The following is a 27,848-nucleotide window of genomic DNA, read 5'->3' on the forward strand; positions in this document are numbered from 1 at the left end:
GGAGATTATTATAAGCATAAAAATCAGGGCTTAAAAACATCTATTGCATCCTCTTATCTGGCAGATATCAGGTTTAAAGAAATATTTATATACAGTTATTTGTTTTAAGATAACAGATTTTTAAGATAGATCATGGACATATATTATTTTACTGTCATAGCACTTTAAAAATAACTTTTGTATGGGACAGCAAGCTATCAGAAATGGTAAATAGTCATGTACAATTCCTTATGTTCTGTAAGATTCAGACTGTACCCAGTAAGGGGAATAACTCAGATATGTTCTTGTATCATATGGCATTTGAGATATATCTCTGGAAGAAAAACATTCCAAAATGTTAACTTGATTTTAAAGCTTTAGGATGTTGTTTGACTTGGGGAAAAATACTACTACTAATAAAAAACACTTATTTTTGTGGTGTTCTTGATATATTGCAATTAAGTGTATTAATTCCTACTAGCATAGTTTATATTCCTCTATATTGAGATATGAAGACAAATAATTTGTAACTCAGGAATACGCTAGGCATGTTTCTTTTACACTGAAGAGTTTCTGCTTTGCACATTCAAGAGCACTGAAGAGAAATAATAGCCATATCCCAGACAGGTGAAATCAGCTGCTGTCAGCTGGCATCACTGGGGAGCTATTCTGGGGAGTTTCCATGGGGAGTTCACAGAATCACAGAATCATCTAGGTTGGAAGAGACCTCCAAGATCATCTAGTCCAACCTCTGACCTAACACTAACAAGACCTCCACTAAACCATATCACTAAGTTCAACATCTAAACGTCTCTTAAAGACCTCCAGGGATGGTGACTCAACCACTTCCCTGGGCAGCCCATTCCAATGCCTAACAACCCTTTCAGTAAAGAAGTTCTTCCTAATATCCAACCTAAACCTCCCCTGGTGCAACTTTAGCCCATTCCCCCTCGTCCTGTCACCAGGCATGTGGGAGAATAGACCAACCCCCACCTCTCTACAGCCTCCTTTAAGGTACCTATAGAGAGCGATGAGGTCTCCCCTGAGCCTCCTCTTCTCCAGGCTAAACAACCCCAGCTCCCTCAGCCGGTCCTCGTAAGACTTGTTCTCCAGACCCCTCACCAGCTTGGTCACCCTTCTCTGGACTCTCTTGAGCACCTCCATGTCCTTCTTGTAGCGAAGGGCCCAAAACTAAACACAGTACTCGAGGTGTGGCCTCACCAGAGCCGAGTACAGGGGGACAATCACCTCCCTAGACCTGCTGGCCACACTGCTTCTTATACAGGCCAGGATGCTGTTGGCCTTCTTGGCCACCTGGGCACACTGCTGGCTCATATTCAGCCAACTATCAACCAATACTCCCAGGTCTTTCTTTGCCAGACAGCTTTCCAACTACTCATCTCCCAGCCTGTAGCGCTGCTTGGGGTTGTTGTGCCCCAGGTGCAGGACCCGGCACTTGGCCTTGTTGAACTTCATACAGTTGATCTCAGCCCATCGGTCCAGCCTATCCAGATCCTCCTGCACAGCCTTCCTTCCCTCGAGCAGATCGACACACGCACCTAACTTGGTGTCATCTGCAAACTTACTGAGGGTGCACTCGATCCCCTCATCCAGGTCATCGATAAAGATATTAAAGAGGACTGGCCCCAGCACAGGGGTCAGGTCGACCCCTGGTCGACCCAGGGTCAGGTCGACAAATAGGGCCCTCTGTTCCCCTGAGAAGGGAGTCACCTACTACGATCACCCTTCTGTCTTTCTTGGTGGAGGCAGTCTTGAGGCGTGGAGTCAGCTTCCTTGCCCTAGCCATCCTCCTGGGAAGACTTTCTACCTCGTCCTCACCCACCGGCCTCTCAAGCTCCAGGGCCTCAAATCTGTTACGTAAGGGCACCTGGGAAGGTGGGGCCGGTAGGGGGGGGCGTTGCCTGCAAGGTCGAGCAGGGACCTGTCTCCATCCCTCCTCAACTCCTAGGTCGCCTCCGTCTGCCCGACAGCAACAGGACAGGGGGTCCATCCCCATTTGGGGTGTCTTACCCCGGTACCTCTCCTTCAGGCCCTGCAGGGAGTCACTCCACCAGTCTATCTCCCGTTCACACTCCCTGATAGCCCTCAACCTCTCCACTTCCTCTTTGAGTTCTGCCACCAGGCAGACCAGGTCATCCACCTGCTTGCACCTCACACACACAGTGCCTCTGCCTCCCTCAGATGGCAGCAACAGGCTCAGACACTCCCTGCACCCAGAGACCTAACTGCCGCATTGTTCAGGCGGTCAATCTGGGTGGTTACAGACTGTCTAGAGAGAGCGCTCTGCCCGGTGAAGACCATTGCAGCCCAGCTAGCGGTCGACAGCCGTTAAAGGCATTGTTCTTATGGGCGGGGGGGAAAACCCTACCCTCTCCGCCCTTCCTGCTCGCCCTGCCTGTGCAAACTGCCGCGCGAACTGCTGCGCCCCGCCCTTCTGACGCGCCCCGCCCTGCTTGCCCGTCCTAGTCGCCATGCTCCTGGTCGCTCGTGCTCCCTAGGGGCTGCTTTTGAAGGGCCGGGGAGGGGGCGCTGCTGGCTCCGCCTACGCCTCGTCAGCCTCCCTCGCGGGGGCTGCAGGGTCCTGGCGGCTCCCTCGAGCGGCCTCGATGTTAGAAAAAAAGCCCTGCCTGTCCAGATCCACTGCTCCGCTGCAGAACACGTCTGCCCCAGAGCCGATTGTCTCAGCAAGTTATCAGGGATCTTCCTGATCCAGTCTCTTCAAACAGTACTTTTCTTACTAATAATATGGAACATATTATATCCTGCATTTCTGAACAGACTGTATTCAGACCAGGGCTGGTTTCAATCAGAAAGAAAACAGAATGCTGCCTGGGACAGAGTAGTGCCAGGGACAATAGGAAATTTAAGTTGCTATGTGGGAAGAGAGAGAATGAAAAATCTGAGTAGTGACCATTATTTTATCCCTGTTTTTTATGAGATATCAGCATTTGATTCTGTCAGTGCTGTAAATCATGAGCTAGTTTTTCCTAAACATATTTTAAACAAATGTTTTCCATTTTACTGCAGTATAACACTAATTTAAATACCACAGATTAGTAAACATCATAAGTAGGAAACAAGTTATTAAAAAAAATGAAATCCACATTAGTTTCTTAATACTGCTTCAGTTCATACTCATAATTCCTAAATTATATATTTAAAAAAAAATGTTTTTAAAAAGTACTAGAAAGCTAGTTATAAAAGGCTCCAAAATTATACCATCTCTCTTTTACTTGCTTGTAAACTAACTTTGCCCTTACAGATGAAGAGCATTCTGGTGGGTTCTTCTGTACTCAGTAAAATCAGAGTGAAATAAAATTTAAGTAGAAATAAAAGTAGAAATAAAATTTAGTAGAAAAATGGAATTAGATACAAAAATATTTGTTAATCTTACTTAAGTCAATGAAGAAATGCCTGTCAATGTCAATAACTGTTGGATAAAATCTATTGAGTCAGGAAGGTGGTTTTTCTATCACTGAATGTCTGCTAAGATGATAGTTTAAATTTAGCTAACTTCATAGAGTTTTGAGTCAGTATATAATTTTCAGGACTAATAATAAGAGCTGAGTGTCTGATGTTGACTTAAGCAAAACCAGCATGACAATATTTTTGTATGCACAATTCTAATTATTAACTTGGATTATTTTATACGTCTTGTTCCAAATTCTTGTTTCTTTTTTTTCATTTGTTTTAAATTTGAATTGTGCTGATCTATGTGGTGATAGATAAAAATATGTAACTGTATATGTTTGATTTCACATTTTCATTTTCAATTCACATAAGTGTAAAAATAATGTGTAAAACAAAAGATTAAGATAACACACTCAATCTTGTCTGTTGTTTCATAAACTATAGTTTTTGTAAAATGATAGTAAAATGAAAAAAGGAAAAGATATCAAACATCTTTTTTTCAAGAGAAGTAAAGATTTGTACTTCTGCTTGTCTAATTTGTGATCTATAGACAGTTTTATTACTCTTTTTTTTCTTTTTTTTCTTTTTTTTTCATAATTTGACCTATTTCTAGCTATATTGGGGAAAGTTAAGAAACTGGCATCGCGTTTTCTGTTTAACATAATAAACATCTTTTCTCCACTTCTGCTAGTCAGCACAGATGAAAATCTAATAAAGTAGGGTCTTTAACAACTTAAAATTGCCCCTGACATTATCTTATCAGTTGTATCAGGCCTTGAATGATACAGACTAGGAAAATCTTTCAAGAACATTTTGACAGAGTGGCACAGTATTTGTAAAAACAGCAAGAATTTTAAATCGTTTTCAGAGACATAAAGTAGCATAAAATGTACTTGCTGAGAGCCAAACTGTTGGGTTCTTAAGTTCTACATTTTTTTTCTTCAAGGTTAAGGTTTGATTACTGAACAATATAAAGTGTATTGACAGTATAGATTAACTCCCTAATATACAAAAGTGTACTTTAGATCAACAGCTTTTTGTATGCTTTTTCTATGCTTTTTAAGTAATAAAGCATACGGAGATATATTGTATTCATGAACATGTCAGCTAAGCTTTGTAAAGCCTAAGGATGTGTATAAATCTAAGCAATGAGATGAAAGGAGCCTTTTAAAAGTGCCACAGAAAAATTACAGAAAATGTTAGTGTAGTCAGTGTTGGAGGAATGTTTTTATGTTTTGTTTCTTTGTTTGTTTGTTTAACAATTGAATTAAGACTAAACATGAACTAATGATCAGAATCACAAAAATTTCAACACAAAATATTATGTTGATGAAAGCTGAAAAAGCATAATTTCCTGACAAAAGTTCAAAGTAATGTCACTAAATTATTAATATTCTAAAGACATAATACCATTTTGTATAAATAAAAACTAAAATCAATAACATTATATCAAATTACAGCAATGGATGGTCAAGATTTTACTTGCTTTTTGTAAATGTTGATTTGTCAGACAGAAATCTACTCACAGGTCTTACTCTGTAATAGTAATATCTTTTGCTGTTGGAAACAAATCTTACAACAAAGGACAGCAGAGAAAATCAATTGCACACAAAAAGATGTGCATAAATAAAAGTTTGCTAACTTAAATCTTCCTTTGTTATAAAAAAGCATGGCTTAAAATTATGTATCCCAGCTTGTTTTGCATTTTTTGCAAAAATATTGTCATATATGAAGAGCAGAGATACACAAAGAAAAATGAAAATAACCGAAAGAAAAACAGGAAACAGTAAGAAAAACAAGAGTGTCAGTAGCCAGTAATAATCACAGTGAAAGCAAAAGGAAAGATTCCTGATCCTTCTAGACTGTTGCTTTGTATTTCAGTTAAAATCATAGTTTCAAAGGAGCACAAACATTTAGAAGTCTAAAGGAAACAATACAATGTTTAGTATGTACCCAACACAGAGACAGGCCTAAATACGCAACTCTATTGATACAGACAATATTATTTCATTTTTTGTCCAATAATATGATAATTTCATTAGAAGGAAAAGAAGAGGAAAAAAAAATATTTTTTTATTCCAATGTGTCTTATTCTATCAACATTCCCTGTGAATAATTCCCATTATATTCGAATATGTAGTAGAACCCACTATCACAAATAGACCCCCATGGAAACATATGATTTAAAAAAAAAAAAAAAAAAGTTTTGCAGGATTTGTCTGCATGTGGGACATAAAAGACTGGAATGTTCCATTTACCAAAGGCCACCACCATTACCACTGGTTCCATTTAAAATGGGTGTTCACCTGGAAAAATACTTAGTTAAATTTTATTAAGGGCATCCCTGAAGTATCCCTTTCCATTGTTTATGGGGCAACCCTGGCTATACGAACAGACTGGGTGACGAGACGCTGGACAGCAGGGATCTGGGGGTTGTGGTTGACAACAAGTTGAATATGAGCCAGCTGTGTGCCCTGGCAGCCAGGAGGGCCAACCGTATCCTGGGATGCATCAAGCACGGCATTGCTAGTCGGTCGAGGGAAGTGATTGTCCCACTCTGCTCTGCGCTGGTGCGGCCTCACCTCGAGTACTGTGTGCAGTTCTGGGCACCACAGTACGAAATGGACATTAAACTGTTGGAGAGCGTCCAGAGGAGGGAGATGAAGATGGTGAAGGGCCTAGAGGGGAAGACATATGAGGAGCAGCTGAGGTCACTGGGCTTGTTCAGCCTGGAGAAGAGGAGGCTGAGGGGGGACCTCATCGCAGTCTACAACTTCCTCGCGAGGGGGAGTGGAGAGGCAGGTGACCTATTCTCCGTTATCACCAGTGATAGGACCCGCAGGAACGGTGTTAAGCTGAGGCAGGGGAAGTTTAGGCTGGACATCAGGAAGAGGTTCTTCACCGAGAAGGTGGTCGCACACTGGAACAGGCTCCCCAGTGAAGTAGTCACTACACCAAGCCTGTCTGAATTTAAGAAGCGATTGGACTGTGCACTTAGTTACATGGTCTAAACTTTTGGGTAGACCTGTGTGGTGCCAGGAGTTGGACTTGATGATCCTTATGGGTCCCTTCCAACTCAGGATATTCTATGATTCTATGATAAAAGTGAATTTAATTTTTTTAATAAAGATGAAAATATTTCCTAAAACCAAGTAAAATAAATTACTTTTTTTTTTTTTCATTGGTTATGGTGTCTTTTTCTTTTTTTTTTTTTTAGAAAATTTATCTATCCAAAAGCTGGCTATAGAGTGGTACATTCCCATAGCTGTATTCCTATAACCTCAGGATAGACAACCATCTGGTACTTCCTGGCTAAACTTGTGCCCTTCACAAAGATATTTTGTGATTATAGATGGTGTCTTAAATATTTGTACTCATGTCCACCTGTTCATATGGCATTATGCCTACATGCAAGTCAGTTTTTTTCATGAGGTCACTGGTTCCGGACATCAGTGAGCGTAGATTAGCAGTCTAGATAATAATACTGTTGCCATATTTTTTTAGCTGCACATAAAATTCTGTCTCAGTGACATCATTTTTGTGGTAGGCTGACAAGCCACTTCATATGTAATTGTAGAGTGATGAAATTACGTCTTCAAATCAGTAGATGAATACTCATGAAATTCTTATAAGAGACAATAGCATCCATCTAAAGCAGAGTATTCTGGTGATAAAAAATGTCACTTCTACCTATAATCCATCACATGTTATTATTAGCTGCAATCAGGTGTAGGCCTAATGAGAAGCATTTTGAAAGAATGCTTGTACTGGCACTGGCTGGGATGAAGTTATGAAGTCAACTTTCTTCATAGCAGCTTGTAAACTACAGTATTTTACATTTAAGGCTAATACAATGCTGATAACATACTGGTGGTTTAGGTACCAAACAGTGCTTGCAGTGTCAAAGCCTTCTCTCTCTCCCTTGCTTCCCCAGAGTTAGTAGGCTCCAAGTGGGCAAGAGGCTGGGATTTGATGCAGCCAGCACACCTGATCCAAAGTAACCAAAAGGTTGTTCCATACTACATGACATCATGCTCAACAGTAAAATCTCAAGGAAGAAAGGAAGGAAGGAAGGAAGGAAGGAAGGAAGGAAGGACATTTGTGGTTATCGTGGCTCTTACCAGATAAGTTATGTAAGCTGAGGTCTTGTATCCCAGGACATTGAATGCCTTTCTGGCAATGGGAACTAGTGAATTAATTCCTCTTCTTACTTTGTTAGCGTGAACAGCTTTTTCTTTTCTTTTGAAACTGTCTTTCTCTTGATCCACAAGTCTTTTCAGCTTCTGTTTTTCTCCCTTGCCCCTGAGAAAGAGGAGTGAGTGAAAGACAGGGTGAGTGTTTAGCTGCTGCCTGGGTAAACCCAACACAATTTTAATATAGCATTTGTAGGCAGAAATTTTAGTTAGAAGATCTACATTTGAAGACTTCATTAAAATCCACATCAGTAAGTGACAGCTTAAAATACAGTAGTTTGCATTTCATCTTCAGACCATGTCCAAGGTCAGAAAAGTTTACATTCCAATAAAACATTACAAATTTCAGATAACATCTGACTTTTGATTTGCAAGCACTCTTTTGAAGCTGTGGAAATACTTTGTTTTTCAGCAGTGGAACAGAAATTGTTAATATATCAAGTTATATAAAGTATATCAAGTTATATCAAGTATATCAAATATATCAAGTTTTAGATAACTTCAAGCAATATAAATCTTCAGGTATCACAAAGATGTGCAGAGATGAGGTGTTACTATACAAGCGTGTACAGGTATAAGAAGTATAATCTGCAGTTGGATTTTAGACCTACAAAATATTGCTAAGAAATGTAGTATAGAAAAAAAAATGTGAAAGAAAAATATTGGAAATATTCAGGTAGCTATAGGTGCTATGAAAGCATGGTAAGTAAGTTATGTCAGCAATGGAGTTGACATGGACAACCATATCTGTATCTTGTGATAAAGTGATCCAAAGATTTGTAATGACCCAGAAAAAAATAAAATAAAATAAAAATTTAAAAATCAATGATTAACAAAGTAGTCTGTCTAACATATTCTCTAACAAAAGAGATGCAATTAAACAACGCAATACTGAAAAGTAAACTAATATATTTTAAACAATTTTGCTTAGAAAATTCCTACACCTAACAGAAATGGAAAGACAGAGCAGAAGTTTAACTTTATAGCTAATCATTCAGAAGAAAAAAGAATTAAACATTCAGAAGAAAAAAAAAAAGAAAACGAGCATTTAAGATATGAATAGAAATCATTTTAGTTTAGAAGAGGGTAATTCTGAAGTTTTTTCTTCATAAATTTCATAGTATGGAATTAACATGAACACTTCTTTTCTTGTTACTAAATCATTTGATGATGTACTTTTTAATCGTTGGGATTATAGTGTGGGATCAAAATCAAGACAAAATAGCTGATTTTTAAGCATGCATGTATTATATCATTCTCATTGCAGGAGAAATGCTATTTAAGTCCTCTTAAGATGCGTTTCTAACATAGACCAGAAGACACCCCATACATACTCAAGGAAACTGAACAACACAATTTTTAAGCTATTAAATATCAAGAACAACTGTAAACAAGTCTCACTCTCTGTTTTAAAGGACATGTAAGGGAAGCTTATGCTGAGAAGACTTTTTAGCTGTAAATCACTGAACAGTTAGATTGTTCCAAGTCATTACATCCTTTCTTTCTAACATATATTTCAGTGACGAAACCTAGCATACTCTAACAGCAATGTACAAAGCTGTCTTTAGAATCTTGTAGAAGTACAGTAGGTCACTTATGGGTTGTCTAAGAGTATCCTTGGAGTATCCTTATCCCTTACCACCAGCCCCTTAAAAAACAACCTCCAATAACTACTTTGTTGATAGAAATAGAGTACATGCAAAGTAGTTAATGAAACTAAATGTAATCCTTCTAAAGCCATAGAATGCTAAGAACATTGCATGAAAAGCACATGAGTGAGAATGATTACAGTCCCTTAAACCTCAGTCTCCTGTGTAATAAGCATGGAGTCCACAGAGCAGTCCACTAGGTACTTACCATATTTTGTTATTCCACTAGCAGACACAAGCAGAGTCTCAAAATCATAAACATTTCCCAGCTTCTGTGATAAATGTACACATATCTGTCCAAAGCAGTGGTTTTTTTTGTTTGTTTTTGTTTTTTTTTAAGAGGAAAAAAATGTAGTAATATGGTTCCTTCATGGAAAATACTTTTGCATCTGTGAACCCTCTGCTGTGCTGAATTTTGCTACAGAGTTTCTTGGTTCCAAGAAACTATAGCTCCATAACCTGAATTAAAATACCTAATATCTTTCAGTAGTAGTACTACCCAGATGCTCTTTCTAGCCACTAGAAGTGAAGCCTGTTTTAGTTCACTATTTTCTGAACAAAACAGTAACAATTGACTAGGAATATAGTAAGCCCTTTTCAGCAGTGTTTTGCAGCACCTCTTCTACAGTTCCAGAACTGGTGATGTAGTACTTCAGTAACATTTTTCTTGCTTTCTTGTTTTCTTGCACCACATTCCAGAAATATTATTGGAAATCCTAGGAGTGCTTCAGAAGTACATCCTCACTGCCAATAAAAACCAAGCTAGTAAGTTTCCAAACTACAAGTTATATAGCTATAACATGGATTCATTTGCAAACAAGGAAGGAAGAAGTTACAGTTATGGCTCTGATACTCTACGAAGAGGGTTTTAAAATGTTTTAATCTCTATTAAAAAAAAATGAAACTGCTGACATTTATGATTTCCCAATTTTTTTTCTGTTTTTCTTTTTTTTAATGAAAAAACTGCTAATATATATTTTTGAAAATAAAATATTTTGTGACAGAGGGAAATCTAAACTGACCTAGAGAATAAACGGGTTGTAAGAGAGATTCCAAAGTGGCAATTCTTTTAGATGGCAGTTCTTTATTCAAAATAAATGTTCAGTACTATATATATATATATATATATACACTTAGATTTTGAATTCTTAGATTTAAGGTTAGTAGATATTAGCTTGCTTCAAAATGGCATGAGACAGGAAACATAAAAGTTTTGTAATATTCTGAATAAAGAGCTATATCTGGAAGGTTGAAGCATGTGAAAAGTAGAGCATGTAACAGCAGTAATAAACCTCAACTAAGAACATACATCAGGCTGCAAAAAATGACTGTCTTTTCAAGTATTCAAAGGACTCTATTAACCTTCAAGGTTGCTGATGCCTTCAGGTGTCTGCTAAATTAATTTATTTTTCTGTCAAAGATGAAAAATCAAACATCTCCAAGGTTTCCCTGTATGGAAATTTAGTGTTGTCAAGTTACTACTTCATTATCGGGTGGTGTTTTGGCAGAAAATACTGTTGATATCCCAAGAAATTGCAAGCAGCTAAAAAAAAATTATTTCAAAATTAGCTTGATGGCCATAAAGAGGGGACAGCAAACCAACTTTTTTAGCTACAAAAGTGCTTTAGCCTAGGTTAATTAAGGGATGAGAAAGGAAGTCAAGATGTATGTGAAGAAACGATGGAGGAGAAGATAAATATAAGTGAAGGTTAACAGGGGAACTTTGACATGCTTAGAGGGGCAGGTGTTAAAAGGATTGTCTAAAGGATTGTCTTCATTGTCTATACAGTAATGCATAGAACTTGGATAATAAACAAGAACTAAAAGCTCACAAGGCTGTGACATTGTCAGAAAAACTTGTTGAGGTAATGTACATGACAGAAGCAGTGTTACAGGTGATTAAATCAGGAAGCACAGGCAAGAAAGAAGAGAATCCTTCCTCTTGTCCTGTATGCTAAGGAAATCCTTGGCTGCACGGGCTTTCAGCATGAAACCAAAATATGCCTGTCAAAATCAGTGGGTTAATACCAAAGGGAACATAACTTTGGAGACATTGTCAGGGCAGTCTTGTTACAGGCTGCTCGACCAAGCAGATAAAGTGCATAAAGCTTTATAGCAAAAATCTCCATGTTACAGGCCCTGTTTCTCATAAGGGATTTAAACCATCCACACACCCAGTGGGAGGGTAACACAGCATTGTACAACCATGAAAGTTTCTTAACTAAATTTGTGGTAATTTCCTAACAAAAAAGGCAGATTGGTAAATAGAGAGTGTCTTACTTGACTTCTTACTTGACATAAACAGTCAAGAACTGGTGGCAAAAGTCCTCACTGATGGCAACTTGATTGGAGGGCTAACCATGAGAAAACTGCATCCAGTATTTAGAGGAAGCCTGGGAAGGTGAGCCAAAGAGAACTCTAGACTTCAGGAGACAGGATTAGATTAGTTTGTAAGTGTGATTCAGGAGTGAAGGAAAATGTCACAATTATAATTAAAGACTATTAAAGATTCTTAGTTAACAAAAGGGAGAAATTATCTGATATGTATGTCTGTAGGATAACCACTACTGAGGGAATGAAGATTACGGCACAGCAGCCTGTTGCTTGAGTGCACCATGGGATACAGTGATGTGCCTTGACCAGAAGAAGGAGGTGATCAAATGTGAAGAAGTCCAAGGAGCTGTTGTAACAGTATCATTCTCATCTCCCAAGTTAAGCACAACCTACAAAGCTTCTCCCACTCTCCTAGAGGTGAACCACTGAGGCAGCCTCCTCAGTTCTGTTTACTTCAAACTTTCCTCTTAGTTACTTTGGAGTTCTGCTGAAGGTGTGCACAGGATTGGAAGACAGAGCTGGACAGTCTTCTTTGTTCAGTTAATTTTGGTTTGAGTTGCTTCAGAAAGTGCTTATTGTTTTTTGTTGTTGTTGTTGTTGTTGTTTTGTTTTGTTTTCTGGTCTTTCCTTGTTTATTTATATTTTCTATGTTACTGCTTCATAGTCTCCTTTTACTGAATCAGAAACAGAGCTTCTGCAACTGTTAAATATTGCCTGAATTAGTACAGTGTCTACCTACAGCATCTACAGCAAAATATATGCCTTTATACTAAAGGTATCCTACATGTGAACAGATATAAATAGCCTGTTTAAACAGTCCAGCATGTTGGGAAGTATTGATGGACATAAATTCAATGTCTCTTCCATGCTTCTTCGTCACCCAACCAGATCTCTCTGCTCCCTTCTCTGGATTCTGAGACTTACTAGATCTTATTGAGGCTTCACTGCCTATCTGTGCAGATGTATTCTCTAGCTGTTGTCATTATTTAGTTTACTGTAGCTGACATTGACAGTTGAAAGGGAAATGTTGTATTTGTATGTCTTTGGTTAATACTGTCTTCAAAGCCACAACTTATTTGTGATTACCCTACAGAATTCTAAATACTATTGCTGACTATGACAATTGTGACCATTATTCTAACTGAAAACAAGAAAATATGTTGACAGGATAAAAATGAACAGGGAATTTCTTCTATAAACAGTCGCAGGCAGATAAGAACGATCTTGAACAAAACAAAATATATGAAATTAATATATTTCAGTCAGTAAATCTCTCATATTTTCAGTTGCAATATCTTTACCATAAAAACAAAACAAAACAAACAAACAAACAAACAACAACAACAACAACAACTAGATATTTCTATTCATAGTTAGAAAGATATCTGTTTTTGCAATATAATTTAGTAGTATGGCTATATTTACATGTCTATATTCATGAGATATTTTGCCAAATAAAGAATATCCAAGGCATTTTATTTTCAGTGTTGTAATCAAAAGCATCCTATTCATAAGGAAGCACTTTCTGAAGCAACTCAAAACATTATTATGCTATAAAGCTTGGGCAGGAGAAACTGTCTGTAAATTACTTTTTTCCAGAACTCAGAAAAATTATGTAATGAATCCCCCCCCCCCCCAATACAAATGTGACAAAAAATACAAGTATCACTATCTTAAGGAAAATATAGCTCTTTTGAAACTAAGAAATGTGAGATAAGATGTATAATTATATTCTTGATTGTTATATGAGTAGAATTTTCAGGAATATTTTAAAAGCATACTTCATAGCAATATAAAATTATAGAGAAAATAATGTAATGACAGACAAAACAATGGAACTTCCTCTGATGAAGTACAGCTGTGTCCAATTATGTTTTATGGAGTATGAAATATAAAGTCAAAATTGCAAATTCTAGGGAAATGAGAAATTTACATATGATGAAAGTTTCAAGAATCAAGATTACTCATGACTGAAAAGGAAATAGTTGAAGAAAACTGAGAGATGTTGGAGAAAATAAAGAAAAATAACTGCAGCTTCTTTTCTTCCTCATCCCATTAAAGACAGGTAAATGGTGAATGCTTGTAATACAATGTTAGTAAAGCTAAAATTCAGATAGTCAAATGTCCTATGGAATATAATTTGATCTTTTATGGAGATGAAGTCTGAGGCCTTTGTTGTGTAAAACCTTCTTCATTAGATCAGAACAAAGCTTATAGGTTTGCGCTAATGAGCAGTCTGAGCATATTGGGTAGGTCTCAGACCTTTCTGTAAATTTAGTTCATATGAGTAAAACAGATGACTTAAACATAAGAGCCTATATTTTAGTCCAACTATAAATTTAAAATGTCACATATAAGATGTATAAATGACTTCAGATCGGAGGGGTTGTTTCATTATTGTTTTATTATGGACATAATTATGGACAGTCTTTAAGAGTATGTTCTGACACTGAGGATAAGGAAAAGAACAGGATTAAGTCTTCCATCTAATGTGTAAACCAGATCATAAAATAGGCTGGAGTTTTTGTCTTCACGTAACTAGAATACAGTAGAGGTCATGGTGATTTATATTTGGTCATTGTCCCATTGAATAGTCACAGCAGTTTTGGAAGTATGGAAGGAAAAATGATATGATTGCTTTGTAGACATTTACTACCTAAAATTTTAACTGGAATCATTTCATGGAATATCTCATGTATTCCCTTCTTGGGCACATCTCTCTCAGTACTTACATATCTGCCAGAAAATTATTTTCTAAACTGTGTATGTTCATATATTAAGATTCACAAACATTTCTATAAAAGAGGACTAATGGAAAAATGAAAATATGACAAATGAATGGCTATGTTTCTTGAATGCTACTGATAGTGATAATTTTACCTGAAAAGTTTAAATATTTGCAAACAAAAAATAAATATGATCTTTTGCAATGATCCTAATTATATTCCTATGAAAACATTCACTCTTTGCAAAATGAAATAAATCCAGAAGATAGATATTCCCTGAAAGGAAGAAAAACATTGAATCCCTAGAAGTAAAAATTATCAAAATTACATATCCAAAAAATATATTCTGTTTCTCTCTATAGCATAACAAGTCTACTGATTTCAACATATTTTATACCTGCATAATATACTAGTTTCCCTACATTTTTCATGAGTTAATAAAAGGTAGTTTAAGAATGACACTGAGAATTCTTATGTCCTTTTTCCTTGAATGTATATACAGACTGGGGAACAAGAGGCTGGAGAGCAGCTCACAGAAAGGGTTCAGGGTGGCTGGGTGGGCTGAGTGTGTGTTAGTCAATGCAAGTTGATTATGAGTCAACAGTGTGCCCTGGCAGCCAAAAGGGCCAACCATATTCTGGGGTGTATCAAGCATGGCATTGCTAGCCAGTCAAGGGAAGGGATTGTCACATTTTACTCTGCACTGCTGCAGTCTCACCTTGAGTACTGTGTGCAGCTTTGGGCACCACAATATAAGAAGGACATAAAACTATTAGAGAGTGTCTAAAGGAGGGCTACAAAGATGATGAAGGGTCTAGAGGGCAAGACGTATGAGGAGTGGTTGAAGTCAATTGGATTGTTCAGCCTAGAGAAGAGGAGATGGGAGACATCATCATGGCCTACAGTTTCCTCACAAGGGGAGTGGAGGGGCAGGCACTGATCTCTGCTCTTTGGTGACACTGACAGACCCAGGGGAACAGCACGGAGCTGCAACAGGGGACATTCAGACTGGGTGTTATGAAAAGGTTCTTCCCTGAGTGAAGGGTGCTTGGCCTATTGGGAACAGGCTCCTCAGGACAGTGGTCACACACCAAGCATGCCAGAGTTCTGGAAGCATTTGGACAATGTTCTTAGATGTAGGTTCTGATTTTTGGGTGATCCTGTGTGAGGCCAGGAGCAGGACTCAATAATCCTTGTGGGTCCCTTCCAACTCAGGATATTCTATGATTCTGTGATACCGATTCTAAATTTACACTTTTTTTTTTTTTTTTACTTATAAATTTCTCAAATGCGTTTGTATTAATAGAGAAGTTGTCTGATCATGTTTTGCCTTCCCATAATCCTTTTCTCTTCTTTTCTCAGCTTGTTGGAATGGTAAGGGCAAACCTGTGCGCATGGAAAAAGCTATTCCTAAATACCATGAAGGTGCTATGCAGTTATGCCAAGTCGAGGATGAAATCATGTTTCCTAACTTTATCACAGTCACTCCTGGAAAGCGATTTTTTCAGGCCAGCCTTCCTTCTAATCATCAGGGGAATTTCAAACTAAATCAGTTTAGTTTAGAATTCTAGATTACCTGTAAATTACCCGTACAACTAAAATTAATCGACATGAATCAAAGTCCAAGGAGCTGCAAAAAGCAGAATTACTTACAAGGGCTGAGATGCACAAAGCAGATACAAAAAATTAGTGAGACTGCACAGTTAAATATTGTTTGCTGTCTTTATCATCATTTCAACCCATACTTCACCCAAGAGTTTCTTTTCCCAGGATAAAATCTAGTGCACTGAAGTAAGTAGAATTTCTCACAGTAGAGGAGAAATTCATTCATGATATTTGAGCTCCTTCAAGAGTTTAAAATAGATTAATTGCTTGCCTGAAATTATTTCCTACTGAATGAAAAATCCTAATTTGATATTTTCTTTTCCACAGTACTGCAGTAAAGTTAGTGGACAGCTTTCCACTGTGGTCAACAGGCTTTGGAGGTAATACCAAGGATCTGATCTTGCAGACCATTTCACACATGAAAGCATATTGGTTTCAGGGAGAATTCTGCATACAGAAATATTTTGGATTGAGTTTGAAGATGAAAAATGACTTCAGATTTCTAACACATTCTTTTTAATACAATGCTTTGCTGCTCTTAATCATACAAATTTCCCTTAGGACTACTGCTCTTTACTGTAAAAGTTAATATAGCTGTGTGGTTTCCACAGATATGAGTAGAGCTTTTCATATATACTTATAGCTATTCACCTTAGCGTTAATGCTATCAAATTTCTTGGTTATGAAAAATTCTACAAAATGGTGTTTACCATCCTGTACTTTAAACATAACTAACCATATTTTGTATTTATAACATTCAAAAGCCATTCATGTTCACGTGCACTAAGTTTTAATGCACTAATGCATTTATTGAGAAGCAGTTACTTGAATGAAACAGACAAGCTCAGTAAAATCAGATACAGGATAGATTAAAATCATTACTCTAACCAGAAAAAAAAAAAAAAAAGAATTCCTTTCTCAAAGAAAATTCAAGTATCAAACTAATATGGTATAAAACACATTGTTCCATGAAATCAGAGAAGTAAAGATGGAGGGGAAGTTTAACTAAGAGGTGATTTTATAAATTGAGATCAATTCTGTCATGTTTTGAGGAGAAAGAGGAATTTGAGTGAATAATTTATTTTTATTTCAAATAATTTTTAGCATTCTAATAATGTAAATTAGTAGTACAAAAAATGAATGTCATTAATAAAGAAATACATCAATATTGCAGATAAAATGGTTGCACATACAAAAGCTTCTTACTATCCCTGCTGTACTCATCATTTCAATGCTCCCTTTGGTTGAAACTTGAGCATTCCTCATGAAGAATACAGTGGGGAGAAGTTTTCAGTTAGCCAGTGTCCTGAGTCTCAAAGGACAATGTTCACAGTGCTGGTGGCAGAGAGGTCCTTCCTCCACAGTTTTGGGTACACATCAAAACAGTTCAATGTTTTTGCATTCTACCTCCTTACTGCTTCCAGCTTAAGTTAGAAAGATACAGAAGAACCAGCCCCAGCCTCAGATGACATAAACTGCTACTGTTTGTTATTACCTCAGTTTACCACAGGTGGCATTCACAGAACTTCATCTAAAACAGGTGAGGTGGTAGTCACTTGACTACCAATAGTTATTTAACGCATTCAGCCCAAAGCAAGCTCTGACCAGTCCTGAGAGCTTGCACTGTCAGGTGACCACATAATCTATTGATTTTTACCACTAAAGTAAAACCTGTCACCAATTTGGTGACAGTACTCTGTAGTTTAAGGAAGTAACATTTGTAATCTTTCACGATTATACAGATTTCACAGTTTATGAAACTGTTGTGTTCTGTTAGAATACTTGATTACAAAATTTGAATATCAGGGATATATATATATATATATATATATATATATATTGAGAGAGAGAGAGAGAGACCTGCAGTGCCTTGACTGTGACTTTATAACGTGGTCTCTTCAAAAGGTAAATTTCTGCATGTGATCCCTTTTCACCCTGTTACTTCAACTCAAATATTTTGTAATCATACATTATTTACAGACATCTTGGAAGAATTTCATGATCAGATTTATCTTCGAAGTTTGGAATAGTAAAAGACTTTGAGAGAATATTTATATTTAAAGGTCTTTGTAGAGGAAAAACTGTTTACAATAAGCATTAACTATCTTTTAAAAGTAATAAAAAATTGTTTCCTTGAGAGTGAGAAGGGGAAGTATGTAAGCTGCTGATTTCAATTCAGAAAAATGGAAAAATGCTTCATTTTCAAAGAGAAACTAGAGAAACAGTATATTGATCACTGCATTTAGAAATGTCATCCTGCCTATTATGTACCCAGCAAGCACTTTGTTTTAATTCTTTCTTCATTCTTCATATGTTAGTGTCTTTCCTTATCATACAGTTTGAGTAAAATAAATATTTAAAGATACAATATTTAAAATCCCTCATTGCTTTTTCATTTTCTTTTTTACATAAGTTTTATACCATGGATGATGCAGGTAATTTGCTGGGTTCTGGAGCTGCTCATCCATACAACATAAAAATAAAAATCTCTTTTCCACTGTCACTGAAGCACATATCAAGGTCAATAAAAGAAGCTAGGTTTCCTGTGGCCCAGTGTAATGTTGTCATTGAATCATGATACTTTGTTTTATTATAGTTTTGTTTTCAATAAATGCTTGCAATATGGGATAAATAATTTTGCTTACAAGAGGAGAATTCTCACTCTGCCACACAACACCAACATGAAGACTATGCAGAGCCTCTGCACCCTGACATGTCTGTGAAATAAGGGAAAACACATAAATCATTAGAAAGAATGTCCCTAATGCAGTTATGTAGCTGTCAAACCTTTTCCCTTTTCCTAAAGAAAGAGTTAGTGTCTTCAAACCTTGGCCATCTTGAGAGCACTTGCGAATGATGTCAGCGTCCCAGCTGAATATATGGCATGTTCTTCAGATGACTTAAAGCCAGTTAGTAAATGAATCAAACATTCCAAAACACCCCATGGATGTTGTTTTTTAGGACTCAGTCTCACAAACCTGACCAAAACAGCAAAAGACTCACTCATATGAGCAGCCCTATTGTCTTCTAATTTTTTTTTTCTTTGAGTTTGAAGGCTGTTGCAGGTACAGCTGGCAGGTTTTTGTATGTTTTTGTATCTTTAAAATCAAAGCTTCTTGAAGAATTGAGGGAGAAAATCTTTGTTAGTATAACAGAACAACAGAAAATAATCTATCCTATTGTGTTTAGGACATCAGTTTGTATCACATAAAGAATTCAATTTGATAATGTGTATATAATATATATATATTTGATATATATACATATCTATTATATATATATGATAATATGTATATATATGTCAGAAAATATTCTTTTTTATTATTATTTTTTTTAAAAAAAAGTTTTATTTATTACTTTGCTCTGTTTTCTTTGCAAACCAAAGTTCCAGTCTGAAACTTTAAAGTGGGTATCTTTGGAAAGCTCTTCAGGTTCCTTGATTTTTATTTTTAATTTGCTTTTTGTTTTTTAAACCTATATTTAGAAATTCATCTCCTATTAAAAACTCAATTATTCTTCATTCCTTGGCATCAGAGAAATGAAAATACAGTACAATTTTATGTTATAGACCTTTCTACAGGCTTCACTTTTCAATATTAATTGTTAGAAAAGTGCTTAGTACTTTTGTGAGTGGAGACAGGAAAAAAAACAAAAACAAAAACACAAGACGTTCAAGTCTGGAAAATAGTGTCTAGACCCTAGTTCTGTAGAAAAAATAAAAATAAAAAATAAACCAAACCAAAGCAGCAACAACAACAACAGACTAGTTAGTTCAATGGTTTAAAACCTGGAGTTACCATCGAACCAACAAATATCTACTAAATGTGTTTAAATTTGATTTTAGATATTTGTAAGCATATTAAGATATTGATCCAAAGACAAATAAAATAATAATAGTAATAATAATAATGTAAACACTAATGGCTAGCTGTGACTCCTAGTGAATGGAAGTGGCTTGCAGGTCTGGGTTATAGTTTTTCTATATTATTTATTTATAGATGTATGCTCAGGATGAGTGGGGAACTCACTTGTAAATTGTTGATTAAAATCAATAAAGAAAATAGCAATCTGTAAAATATGTCAAACAATAAAATTTAGAAACATTGATAAGGTGTCAATGTCAATCAACATCAACAGTAAGTCTTCACAAAGTTACAGTGTCCTTATTTTGGCTTATTTAGAATAAATCCATTTGGGATTAACCCCAAAATATTTTGGGTTAATTGGCTCAAATTGACTCAAAGGCAATGACTAAAACACTGAATGAGGTTTTAATTTTATATCTTTATTCCCATAAAGAGCTGCACTATCATGTGAGTTCAAAACAAACTTTTAAGAATAGTTATACATTCTTTGCAAAAGGATTTTTAAAATACGACTTCTAATTCCTAACAGTTGACACTTGCAGTCAGAAGCCTCCCTTATTTGAGTTCAACAGTGAGAATGTTTTAATTATTTTTTTTCTCCAAATATGTGTTTAGAATTCCCTGACAATTTATAAATTAATAAGCTTCACTTGCTTTTGATAACAGGCATATCCTTCACTGAATATTTGGTCATTCTTTCCAAAGCCAAAATAATTGTCTCCTAGTACACTCATTTTTCCATGAGACATCTAAACTACCCAGTTATCCCAGATCAATATCAGCTATGTATATCCTATAATATATATTTTTAAATATTTTTCTTCCTTTTATTTATATGATATCAATGCTGTTGAAAGACAAAATACAACACAGAACACAAATATAGCCTAAATTTTACAGATCTTTTTGGGAAAAAAAAAAAAAATGTGTACCTCAAGCTCTAAAATTCAGTTTATTTACTTTGAAGTTACAAAGATGAAGGATTCAGCTAACCTTGGCTAGATCCTAGGGGCTTCAGGGACACTAAAGACCGAAATCAGTTGTTCACAGTTCTAAACCATCACCCTCCAGGAAAGGTAAATAAATACTCCGCTTCTGTATCTGTCTTTTCATTCATATCTTTTTGAATTTGCTTTTATCCCGAAGAAAAAAAAATTCCGCTAATCATTACAGTCTCTTTCACTCCTCCTCAGTTCAAGTAATTGAGACTCAGTAACTGAGACTCTCAGTTCAAGTAATTGGAACACTAGGTCCTATGTGAAAGAATAAAATGAAAATAAAGAGAAACATGTAGCCCTTTCCTCTGTTCTTCAAGATATTAAATTTATGGGATGAAGCGTTACTACATGCTACTACATGTTTACAGGGAATTGTATAATTAATTTATAACTACTAATTAAAAGATATGATAAGTGGGAAGATTTAAACCTGATGGACAGGAAAATGTTTGTGTACTGCTTTCCTAAATTAAAAAAAAAAAAAAGGATGGATTTACACAGTTAAATAAAATTAAAACTTTCTATACTCACTTGCCAGTTGGGCCAACTGTGACTGTTCTAGAAGCAATGTCTCAGTATTTGTGTTACAAGCAGATTTTCTGACTGGACTAATTTGGGATCCTGTTGGCTAAAAACCCAACCAGGCAAACTGTCCTTTTTTGCCCCCTTACCCTGAATGTCACATAAAATATTAATATGCTATGCCCAAGTCACTGTGAAAATCATGCTTAGGATTTTGAGAATATGCGTAACAGTAATTGTATTTAAAACATGATACTTGTGCCTCAAATTTGTAAAACAATACAACACAAACAGAGAAGAGCAAATTAAGCATTAATGAAGAATCCAAGGGAAACATTTATCTGATGAACAACATGTCGTGTTAAACAGTACTACTCATTATGTAAGAAAATACAAGAAAGGGACCCTAAGCAAAAGGTTCCCAAAATGACTAGCATCTTGGGTTGCAGCAATCTGAAGGATAAAGTCTCATACTTTTTAAGTGGCTGGAGGTATTGGAGTCTTGTGGGATACATCATATTTGAGAAGTTAGTGATCTTGTCAAGCTATGTTTGCTCTAATGGCCTTGTACTTATGGAGAGGTTTAGTAGAAGCACTTACCTTAGCATGACCAGTCACTGTAAAGGGATCTGCTGGAGTGCCCCCAGGCTATGTTTTATGCTGTGGATATTGTGACAGAGATAACATTCCAGATTGTCAGGACACACATAATTTTGTTTGTTATGCAAAACAAACGGTACCACGGTTCAGGATGGAAGAGGAGTCTGTCTCCAAAGACAGGGTCTCCACAGCGTACCATGAGAAAAATCCATATGGGGCCCATATGAAGCTGCATGAATCTGAAGCCCACAGAATCTGAAGAGAAGTATGATTTACTTTCTGTCTGTAATCCTCTTTTTATTCTACCTTATTAAAACACCTATTTTATGTTGTCAGGCCTTTCTTACTGATATCCTGAAGGAACCTTGCATGCGCGCACTCTCTCTCTCTCTCTCTCTCTCAAACCTCGCTCCTCCCCCATGGTGCAGAAAGCTCATTAACAGTATTGTAATATCAGTAAATACTGAGAAACTTGTCTCTCTAACAAGTCTCAAAATAAGCACTAAAATGATGAGTAAAAGAAACACCTTTATTTTAAAACCTAAAGCCTCATTTTTGCCTTTCATGCATTACTACCTGTGCTCTTGAGAGATACATAATCCTTCTAGACTAATCACTGTGTTCATGATTTTAGTTTACTCAATGTTCGGTTCTGTATCAGAAAACAGAGTTAGAAGTAAAAGCTGTTTGTAAGAGGCTACCCATTTTGGAGATTTTGCTAGTAGTGTCTCACTGAAGATAGTATATATTTTGAATTAAAACTTGTGAGGACTAAACAATATTACTGTTGCTGTTAATTTTCAGACATTAACAATCTGTAAGTATATAATCTGAAGATCAACTATTGTTGCTCAACACTCAATATCCATTAGAAACTGAAAGACAGCTAATTTTTTTTGTTGTTGTTGTTTAGATAAAACTACACAGAAATTGTTTTATGTTTTATCTCTGCATTGCACCTCAATATGATCAGTTATAACAAGTATTTAACCTGCATATTACTTATTCTTCCTCTAAAATAGTTGTATAATAAAACTCAACATATACATGCAGCTGATAAAATAACACAGGAAATATTAATTTAAAATATATGAAAAATATTTATTAACCTCCTAAAAATACAGAGAATATCCTTACTAGATTAAATATAGCTTCAAGAATTGCATTATTTCTACCTGGTGTCTATCTTCAGAAAGTCAGTTTCCTTTGCAATTTAGAGTTTTCTGATGCAACAGAAACTATTGATATTAATGAGGCCTTGTTATGTTTGGAAGGTATTTACTTTATTTATTTATTTTGTAATAGAAAAAAGAAAGGGGGCGGGGGGGGAAGTAGGGATAAGAAAATCCCAAGCAAATGTTTCCAAGCCTGAACAACAGAAATGGTCAAAAATAGCAAGATTTGTAAAAAAAATAAATTAGATAGATAGACCTATAGCTAATAATAGATAACTGTATAATTATAGTAGTGAAATTGTGATAGAGACTCAAATTTTGTGGAAAAAAAATCATCATGGAATAGGATATGTGGAATCAACATTCCCAAAGAGCTAAGTACTATTTGGTCTACTTTATTTGCTTGTGAATGCTTGTGATCATAAAAACTTGGACAATATATGCAACACCTTGTTTAGGTAGTTGCCTACCCACATAATGGTTTCATGATATTTTAAGAAACTCAAAAATAAATTGCTCCTTTTAGTAACTGTTGAGTTTTTGTGGTTACTATTACACTAGCAAAACTGTACTCCAGTTGAGCAGTTATGGGTTAATATCTAGATTAAAGAATACAGAAAACAAACAGTTTAAAATGTAAAGTGGTTGGTATAATTTACCTCTATGGGTAGATGTAAACTGATAGAAGGAATGAGGGTCTTCACATAACTTAATTCTAGAAATCTCTCTCTAGATACAGAGATTCTGTCTTCTAAGTTGTCATGCTGTGATGTGTTTTAGGGAGAGGCATATTTACATGTTAATAACAAAGGATGTATGCATTTCTTGCCATATTTCTTTTTACCAAAAATGATTTGCAAGTAAATAACATTTCCAATTAGTCTAAACATTGATATTGCTGCTGTTGGACCCTAACCAACCTTGCACCGTATTTATTTATTTATACAGACTATTGAAGCCAATCTACATCTATCTAAAGTTATAAAACTCTAGTGCCACATAAAATGACACAAAAGTCAAGAACAATTTACAGTTCTGACCTTTAATCTTTAGAAGAACAAAGGATTTTCCCCCTTTCTTCTTGATTTGGTAACAGTTTTACTTGTAAATAGGAACAGCTTGTTTGTTCGTTCGTTTGTTTTCCGTTTTTAGCAGAATATGGGATAATTGCTCCATACTGTTACTTTAGAGTAATTGTTCCTCCCCCCCCCCCCCCACACACACACACTTTGGGGCTTCATAAAGTGAATTTATTTCAACTCTTCCTATTTCCTGTCTTGAAAGATTTCTAATCTGTTTCATGGCACCATGATGCTTGGATTAAAATCAGGGATAGGCATTACAAAATGACTTAGATTAGTAAAAACAACTTTCATATTTTTAAACTGAATAATCAGCTTTCCACTTCATAATCATACTTCACAGGTAGGTAAACTACTGCATTACTAGCTCTAGACAAAAGAAAGCAACTATATAAAAAAAAAAAATTCCAAATAACCTCTTTTATAATTATTCAAATAACATGGAATAAGCATGAAAAACACTCTAGATGAACTAAAACCAAATGAATTAGGGATAAGCATTTTTGCTATTCTTTTGAATAAAATAATCTATGTAGTAGATCTTTGCAGTATCTGTAAACTACTGCAATTCAAACTCACTCAATTCTTATGCAAGACAAAAAACATAGAGCTCAAGACATCTTCATCTCATATGACAGTGTGTATTAGGCAAAGTTCTCTTCATCAAATGTCAGATTATCTCCATCTCATCATGCTATCATTCATCTATCTTTCCTTCAGTCATATAAAGTTGTAGGCACAACTTGATCAAACGTAAAAAACAGCAAAAAATCCAAAGGGCTAGAGAAAGGTATCTTGCATTTCATACCTGTTGTGGTTTAGCCCTGGCAAGGAGCTAAGCACCACACAGTCACTCACTCACTCTCCCCAGGTGGGATGGGGGAGAGAATCGTAAAGGTGTAAGTGTGAGAATTCATGGGTTAAGATAAAGATACTTCACAAGGTAAAGCAATACACATGTGCACATGCAAAGCAAAAAAAGGAATTCATTCACTACTTCCCATTGTCAGACAGGTGTTCAGCCACTGACAGCAAAGGAGGGCTCATCACACATGACAGCTTCTTGAGAAGACAAACACCATCACTCCAAACACCCCCCAACCCCTTCCTCTTCCTTTGTCCCAGCTGTCATTTGTGAGCATGATGCCATACAGTATGGAATATCCCTTTGCTCAACTTAGGTCAGCTGTCCTGGGTGTGTCCCTTCCCAGCTCCTTGTGCACCCCCAGCCTTCTCGCTGGCAGGGCAGCATAAGAAACAGAAAAGTCCTTTAATCTGTGTAAGCATTGCTCTGCAATAACTAAAAACATTGGTGTTCTATCACCACTATTTTTGTCAAAAATCCAAAACACAGCATTGTGTGAGCCTCTACAAAGAAAATTAACTCTATCCCAGCAAAAATCATGACAGTACCATAACTGTCCAAAAGCACAGCTGCATAACGTAATGATTTTACTGCCCGTTCTGTTCAGATTTGAGTATTAATTGTCCTATTTGCAATATTTTCCCCTCTTTTTTTTCTCTATTGATTACTTGTTTTCCAGTGGGTGTTCAGAACATGAAGTTCTGACCCTATTAAAGACAGTGTTATCTTCTGGAAATACTGCTTAGGTATAAATTCAACATGTTCCCAAGGATAGTAATCGTTTTTCTTTATATTTTTGTATTAAAAAAGTGAAAGACAATCAAAGAGAATAAGTGAATCAAGAGGTATTGATTTTCAAGAACTGCAGTCCCACCTCACAGGTAAATTAGAGGGGTAGACCAAAGAGGGAAGATTAAAAAATATAGGACTGGAAAATCTAATATATGATGACAATTGTTTTAAAATGTCTAGGATCTATGTCTAGAAATACAAGAATAGTTATAAAGAAGAATAAATGGTAATGCTGAAGAAACATTATTTTTTCTACATGCTACTCATTCCACAGTTTTTGTTTTAGCACAGTTTCATGGATCTCTGAAATACTTCACTTATATGTTTCCCCATCTCCTTATATTTCTGTCTATTCTAGATGAGCTTGAAGCCCTGAAATGCAGTTTATTACTGATGTTACTAATGTAGAAGGCGCAATTTTTATTTGGCAACTAAAAGCTCTTTACTTACCTGCACTCAGAAAAGAAAAGCAAATACATAGCGGTATCTATGCTTTCATGCAAGTACGAATAAACTTCAGATATTAGCACATTAAAGCAAAGTTCTCTCAGTTTGACCAGAATGCCATTCTTAGCCTACCGTCCAAATCCGGTTTCTTTACTCTGAATGTAAGTTCTGAATTGAAAATAAAGTTCATTAGCTAAGATATGTAGGTCATTTCTAACATCTTTGAAAAGATGATACTTCTTCCTTCATTGTTTACTGGGATCCTGTGAAGTGTTGGTCTCTTTTGTTAAGGGTTAATTAAATAGGCCATATGGGAAATGACTGAAATAGAGATCCATTAAATTATTAATTGTGCAGAAGTTAATTGTTCAAAGTTATGACTTTGTTTTGATAACAAGTTTTCAACATTTTACACCAGGTGAAATGACTGTTACTTGTCTGATGGGACTCAGTATGGTATTCTCTTGTGGCTGAAAACTGGTGGCAGAAAGAACGTAACTTTGTATTCATAGTATACTTCAGATTCTTTTTGATGTCGATTAAGCATAAATTTAAAACAACCTAGGAAAATACTCAAATAACTGAAAATTATCTTAGTGGGATTTTTCCTCTCAGATACAGGAAGATAAGAGAGTAGGACAATATCCATAAGATAATAAATGGTTGACAAAAAAATGGTACTTTTATTTATTTTTTTTCCCCCCCCAGGTGATTCTCCTTACAGAATTAATTTTATCAAGTACTGAGCTTCAAGTGAGTAGCCTCAGGCATCAACCTAGTATTTGAAAAAATATATATATTTTAACATAATAAAAAAAGTAGTAAGAAAATATGTTAATATATCAAGCTCTGAAGTTTAAGCTTTAAACTATTTTAAAACATGAATATGTTTAAGCTTTAAAGTGAGGAATGGCACAAGTATCTCACAGAGTTTTTAGATCTGATATAAATACGCAGACGGTAAGTGAGAACAAAGCCACGGAGAAGGAAAGAGTAGAATTTTAAGGGAAAGAAAAGAGCTGAGATGATCAACATAAATCAAGCAGATATTTCATCGTGTAAATTGGTAAGGTGAGACAGAAACAAATACAATGTTTATGTATTAGTTTCAGAAGCCTAGGAAATAAAATAGAGAATTAACAATTCTGATTCAAGACACGAAATCAGACCTTACAGAAAATAATAACAGATGTTACACTTGAACCAGAGCTATTGAAAGCTCAAGTGATTAGGAAAAAGAGAAATAGGAATGAAAGTAGTGAAATCATACCATACGTGAAAGAAGTGTTTCATCATTAATGAGGAAAAAGAAAAGTTACAAGAACAGACCAGAAACTGTGTGAAATATCTGTGTGGTTTTGAAAATGTATTATTTCTAAGACAGGTTCTCTGTTCTAGACTTCTAGTTTTGGCTACAAACGGTGATCTCAATGCAAGAATGAAGAAAAAAATAGCAAATTCATGACAGGAAGGAACTTAATTTCATAGATGTAAACTGGAAAAGCATCATCTAATAGTTCTGGAAAACAACTATTAACAGCTTTTCCTACAAAATAACCAACAAATCAGCTTCGGGTTTTACT

The 27,848-nt window shown here is 35.8% G+C and overlaps 1 protein-coding gene across 7 annotated transcripts in view; it reads right to left on the reverse strand.

The window, feature by feature from the left end:
* Positions 1–27,848, reverse strand: part of LOC308193832 (uncharacterized protein) — an 83,252-nt gene that overhangs the window by 34,997 nt on the left and 20,407 nt on the right. For 5 of the 7 annotated variants that reach the window (XR_013949969.1, XR_013949970.1, XR_013949971.1 and 2 more), the window contains exon 2: positions 7,533–7,713. Coding sequence is in view for 2 of the 7 variants with exons in the window: in XM_080588911.1 (XP_080445037.1) it covers positions 5,778–6,089; positions 7,533–7,713 (493 nt within the window). In the remaining 5 variants the exon portion in view is untranslated. Of the gene's footprint in view, positions 1–4,901; positions 6,090–7,532; positions 7,714–27,848 lie in introns of those variants that run through there. The other 2 variants (XM_080588911.1, XM_080588910.1) reach the window with 1 other exon arrangement.

Source organism: Anser brachyrhynchus (assembly GCF_964034855.1).
Source record: "Anser brachyrhynchus genome assembly, chromosome: 4".
NCBI classification, from domain to species: Eukaryota; Metazoa; Chordata; class Aves; order Anseriformes; family Anatidae; genus Anser; species Anser brachyrhynchus.